General features: G+C 54.4%; 1 protein-coding gene across 1 annotated transcript in view; it reads left to right on the top strand.

Annotated features, from left to right (window-relative positions):
- The first annotated feature begins 787 nt into the window (after positions 1-787).
- The window catches only part of LOC119091868 (metalloprotease TIKI1), a 47380-nt gene continuing 34639 nt past the window's right edge, over positions 788-13528 (top strand). Inside the window, exons 1-3 of the mRNA XM_037214771.1 lie at positions 788-1003; positions 5817-5894; positions 11328-11885. Coding sequence (XP_037070666.1) covers positions 953-1003; positions 5817-5894; positions 11328-11885 — 687 coding nt within the window. The 5' untranslated portion in view covers positions 788-952. The remainder of the gene's footprint in view (positions 1004-5816; positions 5895-11327; positions 11886-13528) is intronic.

Below are 13528 nucleotides of genomic sequence, written 5' to 3' on the forward strand. Positions count from 1 at the left end.
GTCCAAATGTTTGCAATGGGCTGCTCTTACGATCGCATCAGCGAAGGCCGAGCGGGTCCTTTATAGTGTTCCCCAGGGTCCGAGATGTGACTCAAGATCAAGTACTTTCAAGAGGAAGGTTGACAGAATTTCAACAGCCTTGAAGAAAGAAAGCTGTCGCCCCACCGTCTGGTGCCAGTGACTGGATGCGCAGTGGGGCGGCGGTTCCCGACGCCCGGGCCTGGGGCCGCCAACTCAGCCATGTGCGGTGCTACCCCGCTCTTATCGTTGTCATGTGCTGGATCCGAAACATCTGTGCTCTAACTTCTCAAGACTAATGTGTATGCCACGTCGTAACACTGCATTCAGCATGTCCCTAGTCCTTCAGCAACATAATTCACCGACGTGCCTGGCGTGCATCAACATGTCCTGATGGACGCCACAGTCCGCGCTCAACGCTTGTTGTAAACTTGCTCACGTGCGCAACAATCCTCTCGGTTAAGCCCATTGTCGCCAAATCACTGACACATAAAGAGGATTTTGTCGCACGTGCGACAGCTCTTGCGTAAACCCCGTTTGATCTCGCCGCCGGAGCGCGTCGCCCAGCGTTCACCGAAGCGAACAAGGGGCCTGCCGGCGCAACCCCGCCCGCGCCCCGCAGCCAGCAGGCAACACGGCCCGTTTCGCCTGCGCGAGAGCCCGCGCGAGCTGCCGCCGCGACTGCTCGCTGATTGGCTGCCGAGGTGGCATCACAAGAGCCGCCGCTGCCGCCGCCGGCGGCGCCTCAGTTGGCCGCTGGGTGGCGGGTCGGGTGGGGTGCCGCCGCGCGTGGAGCAGAGCAGTCGACGCGTGCACGTGTGGAGCGTCGCCTGGACTGACTGTGGGCTCGCCTTGTGGGACTGGCCGCGGCGCTATGTTTCTGCGGAGGCGACCGGCGGGGCTCCGCGGATGCCCGCTCTGAAGGGGAGGCGTGATGGCGCTGGCGGCCGTCAGGGAGATCCTGCGGCGCGGGGTGATTGTGGTGGTAAGTGGCCCCTGCCCACGGCTATCCCCTGTGTCGAAGTACTGGCCAGGCGGCTAACTGACTGCGTGGCAACCGATCTGAGATGGATGTAAAAAATGCAAGATCATCATTTATTGCAATCGGGTTATATTCGGTGCTGCTGCTGTTGCATGCAAGTTCGGCTTCAGGTGTGGGGATGGCTTCCTTCACCGGTCAGAGTGATGGCGCTGGCGTTCCCTGTCACCTGACGCCCCATCTCTGGATTGCGGCACGCTCCGATTCCGCTTCGGTGCTCTTTGTCTCGCAGCTGACGCAATTAGTAATCAGCCCGCGCTGTGTGAAGAGTATGTTAAGTCGGTTTTCTCTTTTCCCGGTTTTACATATTACTTGAATAACAGATTGCATTTGCGTTTGCAGAATTGGTGGACAGGAATCTCCAGTATTGGAAATATGTTAAATGTGTACAGATGAGACTGCCGTGGATTGGATCACTTCTGTGCACGTTTCGCGCATTGCACAGTGACATCCGGTCTCAACATTGACCGCATTCATGCAGCGTGGAAGTCGCTACCTAAGGTGTCAACCGACTGATTCGTGTCACTTCAGGGAGGCAACACACTCGTCATATGGACCTAACAAGAAGCCAAGCCTCATGAGAAAGCTTCTTAGACACTACAAAATAAAACGAAGTTACGTGCGTGCGGGGCTGGAAAAATGTTCGGTGTGTAGGTCATGCGATATTAGTGCGACGCGGGTCTAGTCATCCAGCTACCCTCTGGCACCGCCTCGTCATACCTCAATGGACTCCTGTCGAAATACTTATCAGTGTTTGCGAACTGTTTACATGAGTCTGAGCACCGAATAAGTGTTAGTCAACAACACTCTAGCACCAGAAAAATGTACGAGTACAATTCTCTTCCACCTGGAACACTTCTCATAATTTCTCTGTGACAGTACGGAGAGGCTTGAAGCAATGACAAGCCGCCCACGCATAATGTAAACACAGGTAGACACGATGTTCACTGTTGGACAGGCGGTAGCGCTTACAGGTTGCGTGATTCGCGGCATGTGAAGCCCGTAATACGTGGCCGCGCTCTGGCCACCGAATGCAACGCGGGGTTCTGAACAGCCGCTACCCAATGCAGGCGTTCTGTGCGTCTTCTTGGCTAGATAGTTCTTGGCAGGTTTAATGGCAATCATTTCAAAAGATACGTACTAAACTGCACCGCTTACGATAGATGTAACTTGAAATGAGCTGTCCCAGTCGCCTGCTTTTCGGGGAATTACTGGAACTGATAAGCCTACAAAGAGGGAAGGGCAACTCGGACTCATTCTCCGCGTAACAACATCAATACAGTGTTAACACCATCCCCTTATATCCTCTCTTTTGCATGCGTCGCATTAAGAACAAAGCATGGGACACTAGGTGATCCACTCGGGGATCCGTATTTACCATGTAATAAATGCGTGAGTCCTAGGTTGTCAGATGGACGCGATACTTTACTGGGCACCAAAGTTGATCAATCAACCAAAATGTTAGAACTTTTTATGGGGATGGAAAAACGTTATGGGTGTCCTGCAGTTTGTACTGCTGGCAACGTGCGTTGATTTGGTTGCAAACCATCCAGACACCGTCAGCCGCCTTTTCCGCATTCACTGGCTTACGAAGTGACAAAGCTAATGATCTTAACACGCTGTTTGCGTAAATAATTACCCTGATTTCACAGTCGAGGCTGTCAATGACAGATGTGCAAACGGCACGTACTGATGCCGCTAGTTATGTGAGTTTATTACGTGTTTATCGCCTCCAGCGGAAATTTGTTTCAGTTTGTTATCAGTTGTCCACCGTTCTATTGCTACTGGCCTTGGCCGACAGCTTTCGTTTTTGTTGGCGACTGGAATAGCTTTTCAGGCTATTCTGGTCGCCAAGATACACCATGGGTGAAATGATAAAATGCCCTTTTGTGCCGTCTTTGCCTTATTTATCACGCATGACGTGCTAGAAGCCTCTAAAAATATTTTGAAGAACAACTCCTCTGTGTTATTCTATCCTCAGTTTTAGCGAGTTAGGAACGTCTCTGGCGACTCAGCAGCGTCTTTACGCCCTTGGTCTATTGTGCACCTTAGAACGGATCCCGAAAGCTGCGGATGGGATGGGCGGCAGCACAAAAAATAGTGACATGCCGGCCGGAAATGCAATTGGGATGGAAGGGATGCGTGAATTAAATTACCCTCAACGAGAAACAATGATGGAACAACCGGTACGTTGGGAACAGACAACGGACAGTTTCCCGATGATAATAAAAAATTGGTCAAGTTGTTTTTAAATATTGTTAGATTCTGATTCGCCGAACATGCCCGCCAATCCAGGCAGGACGACATCATCGCGGCAAAAAAGCCTTTCAGGAAATCGGCGACCCGTGCCAGAAATTATGTTTAGTATTATGCACGGAAAGATGCGGTATCTCCGAATTCCACGATGCATAAGCGTTTGCAAGCTGCGTACACTCAGTCCTGCAAATTAACCGGAGTCGGCTCAGTAGTTGGTTCGCTGGCCTGCGTTCACATCGCCAGTTCCAAGCACGAAGCCCGTCCGTCACTCATCTCCACGCGCTGAAGCACATTGTTACGGACTTGCGCTTTCGAGTTCGAGGGAATCACACAGCTGTCGAAGACGCCGACTGACATGCGTTTCGTATGTGGGTGATGGCTGTAATGTGGAGGGCCTGTTGTGCCTCACGCCTCCGCAGACGCAAGTCGCCCCTCTAGCGGCACTGGTCGCATCTACGCACGCCCCGACTTGACGCTTGTCGATAGTTCGCTGGTTCTGTACGCATTGCGACGTGTGAGGATAAGCTGCACCAGCCTATGTATGGCAGCACTGAAGATCATTCCCACATCTGTTCAACTGAGACCAAACAACCCGCGCTTTCGGGAGCCCCCCCCCCCCCCCCCCCCATTCAAGAAGTACGGACCTCATCGTTCTGTGGTGCTCGCTTGCTGAGACCTCGGTCAATCTCGCCCGGGGCAGAAGCCCCCAGGGCACCTAAAGGTCACACGGGACGGCGTACGCCGAGAAGTCGTCGAGAACGGATGCCCTCGGCCCCCAGCCAGTTAAAGCGGTGTGACTGGTTATTGATAACTCTCACTTATAGTGCGTTTCATGATTCATATCATTCATGTAGTAAGGTAATAAAAGGGGTTTGAAATGCTCAGTTGAGGCGAATGTAACTTGTAACTCAAATGTAACTTGTAAAAATACTGTTAAAATAAATATCATCACCTCAAATATTAACCTCTGTCCTGTTGTAAGAAGAACGCGTCGATTTATTCCACTCATCCTACATCATTTGTTCCGAATCAGGGACGTTACAACACTCTGTCAAGAGCTTTCCTGATGTAACAAGTAAAAACACAAAGCCCACCTTTTATACGCAATGTTAGAAGATAATGGGTTCTTGTACGTCGACTACATCTCGACTTAAGCTTTGGTACACTTCTCAAAGTGGCGATAAAATTGCGGAACATCCATTTGTCCGTCATCAAGAGCCATTACCCCTGTGCAACATTCTTTATTTAAACATGCTTTAATTCGTTATCAATATCGTTATGTCCTATCGCAGTTAAGTGACATGCTGACATTTCTCCAAAATAAACTACCATGTACATGTAGGTCCGATAGCAATTGTGGGCGCACGTGGAAGCTTCATATTTTAATAAATCAATTATGCCACGTTTCACGTCGAGGGAATCAAACGAAGATGATTAACTTCGACGACTAAACCAACACCTCATTTATGGGATAAGCCTGGTTCGCGGTAGGGTGATGAAGGGTGTCTCGCCGACGTGTTATCCATCTCGCACCCTTTATTGTCGTGTCAACTCCAGCCATCCCCTTAAGAAAGCAAGCAGCTAAACCGCAAAGAACCGGCAGAAATCCAGTGACGAGACGAAGGGGGTGGAGGAGCGAGCGGAAATAGCATTACCGCCGGTAAAAGCCTGTCAACCACGATGCTACCTCCATCCAATTTCCACAGCCCCCCCCCCCCCCCCCTCCTCCCTCCTCCCGGAGTCGCTTATTCGGACGGATTCCTTCCGAGTGCGCCTAACGCGTGCTGGTGCATAATTCCCGTTCGTCATCGCAGGCGATGTTGTTGTCCGGCGTCGCAATCGCCCCTTCCTTCACGAGGCCGCACAGCCTCCACCGGGCGTCACAACCGCAACCACGCGTCACATCTGCGTCGCCTGGCGTGCCATCAGGCCGGGGCATGTCGTCACGGCGCCTCGCGCGCCGCGCCGGGCGCTGAGCGTCACGCCGCGTTACGCCCCGGCCGTGTCATCGGCGTCGACACGGCGGTCATCACGCTCGGCGCCGGCCGCCGTCCGTGCCGTCCGTGACGGAGATCCATCACAGCCGTGACGCGATCACCGCCGCGAGGCGCTCCTCCGTGCGGTCATCAATCGCCGCCCGCCGCCGACGGGACACCCGTCTGAATGCCCCCCCCCCCCGCACACGACACCCTGAATGTACCTACCCCCTCCTCAAGATCGTGCCGCCCTCACCTGCGAGTGTATCGATCAAAGGAGCCGCCGCCTTGTCCCAGCCGCCGCCGGGTTCATGCACGCCTGCGACGGCGGCGGGGCGCCGAGGCGTGACGACGTAACGCGGCGTGACGCCGGGCGTTGTCGCGTCTTGTCGGGTCACAACAGAAGCTCCTCCTGCTGGGCTGACCCGTGGCGGGATGGGCGGCGGTGAGAGGCGAGCGGAGCGGGGGTTACGGCGCGCCGCGGCAACGCCGGTTGACGCGCGACTCACGGAGGCCGGCCGTTTCAGGTGATCCTGGTCAGCGCCGGCGTGGGGGAGACGGCCGCCCGGAAGCGATCCTCGCGGCCCGAGTACTGCGACAAGCAGGTAGGGATGGACGGCGGGAGTCCGCTGTCTGGTGGACGGGTGTGAGCTGCAGAGAAGAGCGCTCAGTCGCATATCCAACATTGGAATCGGACGGCCAACATGACGATGGTGGTGGCGATATTTGGCGTTTTAGGGATAACGACTGCGTGGTTATTCAGTGTCCAATGCAACTAACAGGTTATTTAGCCCTGATATAGAGGTTAATTATTTTCAAATATTCCGCATTGGGTGCGGAATGCGATCGCAGACACGTTTGGTAGTTCAGCTTACCTGGTGGACACATTACTGATGCACGCGTCTCTGAGTCCTGCAATGTGGTTTGATGTAACGCATTTCATAGACGTTATTTTGGAGACAGACGGACACACACGTGAAAGGGTAAAAAGGGCTGCCAAATATCAAGCAATAGTGTGCAGAACCGCACTCACTACGGCGTAACCTTTGGTCTGTTGTACCGTACATGCGATTGTACTGTGGCAAATCGCAGCAACTGGTCTTAGTCCGCCATTTCCAGCTCCTTCCACTAACACTCGGGATGCTCCTCGCCGGCTTCCTCTCTTTCTCTCTCGCCACTGTCGCCTCAAACATACACCGCCACCGACTGTCGCTCTCCGTGAGGAGCGACGGAGAGCCGCAGATGTCGGGCACTCTCCGGGCTGCTGTCACCCTGACGCCCGGCCGGGACCCGGTCACATCGCCGAATCTCGCCCGGCCCCCGCCGGGACCCGGTCACATCGCCGAATCTCGCCCGACACCCGCCGGGACCCGGTCACATCGCCGAATCTCGTCCGACACCCGCCGGGACCCGGTCACATCGCCGAATCTCGCCCGACACCCGCCGGGACCCGGTCACATCGCCAAATCTCGCCCGACACCCGCCGGGACCCGGTCACATCGCCGAATCTCGCCCGACCCCCGCCGGGACCCGGTCACATCGCCGAATCTCGCCCGACGCCCGCGGCCGTCGCGCCGGCACGTGTCGCGCTCCGCCGCGGCCCGCCCCCTGATCCGCTGGAGGCCCGGGCCGGCCAGAACTGCCGAAATACGGCCGTCAGCGGCGACCTGCGGCAACACGCGCCAGATTAGCGCCCTCGCGGCGTTATTGACGCAGGGAAACCTGTCAGCGGTGGCGGCGGCACCTGGCCAGAAGCCTCAGGGGCCATCGTATTTCACCCCGTGCCGGCCTGTGTTTGGTGGGGGTCAGCGCGAGCGAGGTCGTGCTCCGGCGCGCCACCTGCCACCGTTACTTTATTATCGTGTATTGGAATCTCCTGTTTCTTTCGAGCTCTCGGTTGTTGAAATTTTTATGGAGGCCTTTGAAGAGACAGCGCGATGAAACGCGCGCTTGTTCTGGGGCTTGCTCGGTTATTACAGCTGTTCGAGGTGGCAGGTGTTTACTTTTCACTGTAGCCTATGTGGCAGGAACGAGACCCAGGGATCGCATTTGTCTTGTGTTTACGGCGTTGAATGTCTCGCTGTCCGGATTCAGCTCATCTTATGTCTGTAGCCTGGCAGCAGTCCAACTGTTCGATGTAAGCAACCGTGTGGATTTTCAGTTTGTAATTTGACGCGTTTGATCGCCTCAGGATTCGTATCGCGCTGATGTGGTGGATAAACTCCCACCCAGAGTATCATAATCGTCTTCGGAAAAACCGGTCGGGAAAGGGACCGTGCAAATCGGGTTAATATTCAGGAGATGCGTCATGGTGCACCGGCTTGCAATTTTCGTAGGGAGTCCTCAAATACAATACAAGACAAGGGAGTATGAGAAAGAGTCGCACATTCGTGTATACTGTAATATTTAGGTGTTCGGGTAGGTACGCTAGAATGTTGTATGAGACTCATCGGAACCTGCTGTTCGAATAGTTCAGAATGTATAGTAATGTTGTCGAATTGTGACTCAAACGAATTTATGGTGGATAAGATAGTAGTAATAGCCTTATCCCCGGAAAAAAATCAGGGAAAGGGAGATATAGGTGCATTGATATTCTGGCAACATGCCTTTATCGAAACCAGAGCAGAAGAATCTACGCTGTAGACTGGGAGCTTGCGTCAACGTGCAAGACCAACAAGAAATACGCTTGCATCGTGGACCTCCGTAATCTGGCTGTGAAGGATCCCGTCTCGCAGCCTGCTGCACTGCTCGACGCGATTCTCCGCAGCTGTAGTGCGGAGGTAACGCAATACATTCATTTATTGTCCGGCCATAAATCCAAGCGTCCATTACCCATCATACATTCAATGAACACCACCATCTGTACCAGCCGCAAGGTTCTAGCACGCTGAATCCTTATAAGCTCGATAGCAGGACATTGAGAGCCCCGCCCATAGATCCGAGGTTCGATAGCAGGACATTGAGAGCCCCGCCCAAAGGTCCGAGGTTTGGTTCCCGGGTGTACTATCCACATTTCAATGCGTCGGTCAGACGAGCAGCGTCATCTACGCGCAACGCTGCTACCAGCAGCCTTTGCAGTTTGGTTAGGAGATAACACAATATACACATGAATTCCCCGCTAGTTATAAAACATCCATCAGATGAATAAGTCGAACGTTGAAGGTTTACGTTGGAAATCCGGTATCTCGTGCCTCATGCGTACAACTGACAAAGAGATTCGAAGCAGCGTCAAAACATAAAGTTTTACATAAGAGAACTCAGTACATAGTACAGTATACATGCGGTAATAGCCGACACTTTTTCCATAATCTGACAGCATATTTTGGGGCGGCTGTTCTATCCTGTTGCTACATAACTCCACGGGACGTTATTGTCAGCATGCACCCCTGGTACGAACTTGTATGCAACCGTATGCAACCCTGGTATGTATGTAACCCCGTATGCAACCCTGCTACGAACTTGCACCGTCGTACAACTGCAGCGGTGCAAGGGCAGCACGCTGTCGTACCACTCTAGCGGTACAAGAACAGTGCAATGCGGTTTGTTGTATCTGAGGAGCGATCCCAAAGCTGATGGCCAGCCTGCCCTCCATTGTAACCCTTCAGCCACAGAGATGTTTAAGGGAATGTTTCGCATTTAAAGATATTGAAGCAAGCCTCAGATATGATGACACAAGCTCAGTTACGGGCATTTATATGCTTTTAAAGTGGAAAGGACTGCTTTGGACGGTACAACACTCTGTTTATTAAACATGCTATTCAGCGCGTCATAGTTTCATTACATCATCGTACCTCGCACAACATTGATTGAAAGCCAATTGACGGCCGTCATATCTAGAAATCGCGCTCACGAACGCCAGGTATGAACGCCTCGACAACTGTATTTTGCTTGGCCTAGATGGCCGCATGGCTTATGGAATAACAGGATTTGAGTGGTGTTATTTTGACGTCATCCATATCAAGGTGAATTCGAAATACTCTCCCCGATATACCTTTTCCTATTTTCGCGGGCGTATAGCCCAGAAAGTAGAGGGGCTTAGGTCTGAAGAAGGGCAGGATTGTGAAGAGCACCAAAGGGTTTTCAAGATGACTTTTTCAGTTCAAAATCCTAATAAATGTGACACACTCCCTGTAAGGTTTACCGCAATTAGGTTTCGGGTCGATTTGTATGTTCTTCAGAGTGCATGTGCTTCTTGAGCAAAGCACGCACCATGCTTTAACTGCCTGGGCGTTTGCATGGTCCCATGCCACATTTGCCTCCCGATTATGACAGAACTTAAAACAGACGTTCTACTGCTTTGTCATTTATGCCCTCGTGTTCTAACTTCCAAAAGTTCTGGAGATGACAAAAAGGAACAATGTGTGCACATGAACGTGCGGATGTCGGCATAGAATGGTCGCCATGATGACAACATCGGCTACCATGCTGTCGCGGGGGGCCGTAAACATTTACCTTGTTGCCACGTGCCTTTTCTGGTCATGGGATTCCTGCCTGTTTAGAAGCGACGCAATTCAAACAAGAGACAGTCAAATGCACTGCATGAAACGAACAGGACGGTTAATGTTTGTCGGTTGTAGCACGCAACAACACCGACAAACAGCGCTGCCGGATTGCCCCACATCCGTGGCCAGTTCGCTGCACTGTCCGGGTCATGAGCCCGTCTCACAAGCACAGGGCGGGCCGCCGTCGACCATAGCGTGACGACGTCACGCCTCACCGGTGACCCCGTTCGGAGTCACCGAGCCGCGGCAGGTCGGACGGCGGCGCTCCTCGTGCGTGAGGCACGGACGGCGCGGCTGCGGCGTGCGCGGCGCACGTGGCGCACCGCTGGACACGGTCCGGTGACGGGCTCCTGTAGGCGGGGCTGTGCGCCGGAGGTGGTCGCGCCGCGGAGATCCGGCCCCAGCTCGGGCGTGCCCCACCCACGCCCCGCCCATACGGAAGAGAAATTAGAGAGCTTCGGTGGGAGGGGCACTGCTGATATGCACGCACGAACGGAGTGCCCCTGGAATGCCATCACACGGTTCATCGAGTGTTGTTAATTTGGACGAGTTATGTCGCCTGTCGTTTTAAGGCAAGCAGTGAAGCACATCCTTACAGTTGTACTGTAAAACTGGGCTACGGTCAAGGCTAATGAGTTTTTGGGAGCATTGGGTGTTGTACCCTAGAGAGCACTCATTATGATACGAACATATATGATTGAGATAGTAAAGACTATTGAAAGCGTATATGTATACATATGTATAAATTCGTATAATTTGTATATATGCGCGTATGTGTGTGTACACAGAGCGTATACTGTACATTGTATTTGTAGGGCGACACGTGTGGTGCTGGTAAGCAAAAATTTCACATGCAAACCATCTCTAGGAAATCACGTGCGTCCCACAGGGGCCCACAGGGGTGTCTGATACGGCTGTCAGTGATGCCTCGGCTGATGGCTGGTGATGTCCGCTAGCCACCTGTCACCATCCGGCACCGAGCGAAGGGGGGGGGGGGGGCGGTGACGGCCCGGCTCAGGCCGGGAATCGAAAGATAACACTTCTGGGCGTCTGTCCCGTCTGGCACCGCTGCCGGATGTGGGCTTAGTGACGTGACTCGCCGCCTCGGAGATCGGGGGTGACAGGTGGCGCGTGTAGGTGCTGCCTTCAATTATGTGAGGTAAATGAACTAACTAGATCAGGTGATAGACAGCGAAAGCCCAAGACCCGCGCGCTCTTTCTGGTTTTCAGATAGAGCGATAGCGTTAATCACCTCGCAGTGTTCGTTTCTTTGGATGGGTGTTTGAGTACAGGCTCTGCTCGCAACGGGTGGTATTTACCGCTCCGTGCCTGGTGCGCTTAGAATAATGGTTTTTCTGCTTTCACGAGTTCATTCACATCAAACGCCATGACTCATTCCGCGGAGCATCTTTTCCATATGATCGCCGGGCTCGGGGATGATACAGATCTTGATATTGTTTAACAGACCACCGGCGAATCGCATGAGAAGAGAGCTCGCGGCGTGCCTGCCGATGACTCAGCGCCGCCCTGTTGCAGACTCGTCAGTCATCGTTCCTGTGGCGCATCAACACTTCTCCGCCGTCCTACTTTTTCGGCACGATCCACGTGCCGTACGACCGCGTTTGGAGTCACATTCCGGATAACGTTAAACGCGCCTTCCACCTGTCCGACGCCGTGTTCTTCGAGCTGGACCTGACCAACTCCGAGACCGTCTCGGCGCTCACCAAGTGTCAGCTGCTACCGCGCGGCTCCCGCCTGGACCAGCTGCTCCCCAGTGATATCTACCGGCGACTCCAGAAGCACTTGGACTACGTGCGCCACATGATGCCGCTCTGGATGACGGCCGACCAGCGCGGCCGCGGCCTCTACGCCGACTACCTCTTCAACGCCATCACCGGCAACTGGCAGCAGAAGCGACCCGTCTGGGTGATGCTGATGGTGAACACGCTGACCGAGAGTGACGTACGGTCGCGTGGCGTGCCCGTGCTTGACCTGTACCTGGCGCTGGAGGCCGAGAAGCGCAACAAGCGCACCGGCGCCGTGGAGCGCGTCGAGGAGCAGTGTCTTCCGCTCAACGGACTCGGCATGCCACAGGTGGGTGTTCGGGCCATTTGGCTGGCTGAGGTGGTGCAAGTCTGTCGCGACCTGACAGACATCACGCTCTGTTTTGGTGCTCGTTTTACATCTAGTGTGGTCCTGCCAACGGAGATGGTGTTATTTGGCCGTGCCAGAGGAAATCATTTCCACGTCCTTGCTTTGAATTTCCGCAGCCTATGGTAAGTGCTTATGAGTTGAAACAAGTATGCTCTGGGTAGTACATCTGACCGTTCAGTGCTATATGGAGGTGAAAAGAAACCGTGGATATTGAGCAGAGTGCTTTGCCGCGAACGCTTGTTGTTGCGCTCGCCTATCTTTCGGCTCATGAGAGGAGGCTTAACATGGGCTGGCCTTGGTGCCATGCCAGCACGTTCTCAGGGGAAATAGCATCCCCGATGTACCGGCAGCTCCCGGCGATGAGCGTTAGAACCAGCCGCTGATGTATGGAGCTGCCGGCGGGCCCAGCCAATCTGATCTACTGCTCCGGTGAAGGCAACAGCCACATTTGTCAAGCCGCCAATACTCCGGCTGCTATTACTGAGTTATAATCGACGATGGTTATCGTCCAAAACCGGCCGTTAATTCTGGTTGCAGGACCACCCTGGCAGGCAGTATTTCAGTGTTTCGCCGCAGCGTGATGACGTGGATAGACGCTGGGAGCGCAAGGGGCTTTTGTCCGTCTTCAGCGCGCTTTTTCTGATGGCGTGGTCCAGCTCAGCCTTATCTGTGGGGTTGATGTTCGGCGGCATGAAAGCCGAGACCGCCTCGATTGTCGAGAAGATGGAGTGAAATCTGATGCGGTGTCCCGTAAATGGAAAACCGTCGGGGCTCCTTCGGACGGCAGGGGCTTTACTGGGCAGCCAACCAAAGTCAGAATCATGATGGATTTGGGGGCTCTGACGCCACCCGACATGACGCGCAGTGACGTCCGAGCAGCGGCCGGGCGTCACACAAGTCGCACGCGGGGTCATGTTCGGCGTCCTGAACATACGGCCACGTATCGGCCAGCGTGTCGATTTCTGTCCAACACGGCCAAGGGGCCGGGTCTACGCCGGCGCGATTTTGTCCGTTTTGGATCCGGGAAGGAGCTGTCCTTTTCGCACGTGTAGCCACCGCGACGAGCACTCCGTCTGTCGGATCCGGCCGGCTGATGTCCGGCCGCTTCTGACTCCGGACTGCGCGGCCCGCTCCTGACTCGGGGGACCGGAGGAGGACTGCCACACCCGCGCCGGGTCCAGAGGGACACGGTCACGGCGGGAGGATCCCGACGGAGCCTGTCTCATCCTCTGCGCCGGGTCCGACTGGACTCAGCCGGACCCGGTCTGCGGGCCGGTCCGGATCTGTTTACACGTGGCGCGTCCGACCGCCGGAGGCGTTTTTGTCCGCGTTCTGTGCCGTTTTTGTCTCTGGTAAAAGGCCGGCCGGAGCAGACGTGCGTGAACCCGAACTCTCCGCTCTCTGCCCGGCCTCCGGCGGCGCTGTGATGCGGACAGGTGGCATGCACTGACCGCCGCAGAGGCGGGTGTGTGCACGGGGTCGGTGCATGCACCTCTGCACGCCAGGTCTTCTGGTGTGGGCAGAGTGGGAGTTGGCGTGGTGAGGTGATTTCTGAACTGATCACTGGTCAACTGATTTTAAGG

The sequence above is a fragment of the Pollicipes pollicipes genome, unplaced genomic scaffold (genome assembly GCF_011947565.3).
Source record: "Pollicipes pollicipes isolate AB1234 unplaced genomic scaffold, Ppol_2.1 Scaffold_3447;HRSCAF=4054_pilon_pilon_pilon, whole genome shotgun sequence".
NCBI classification, from domain to species: Eukaryota; Metazoa; Arthropoda; class Thecostraca; order Pollicipedomorpha; family Pollicipedidae; genus Pollicipes; species Pollicipes pollicipes.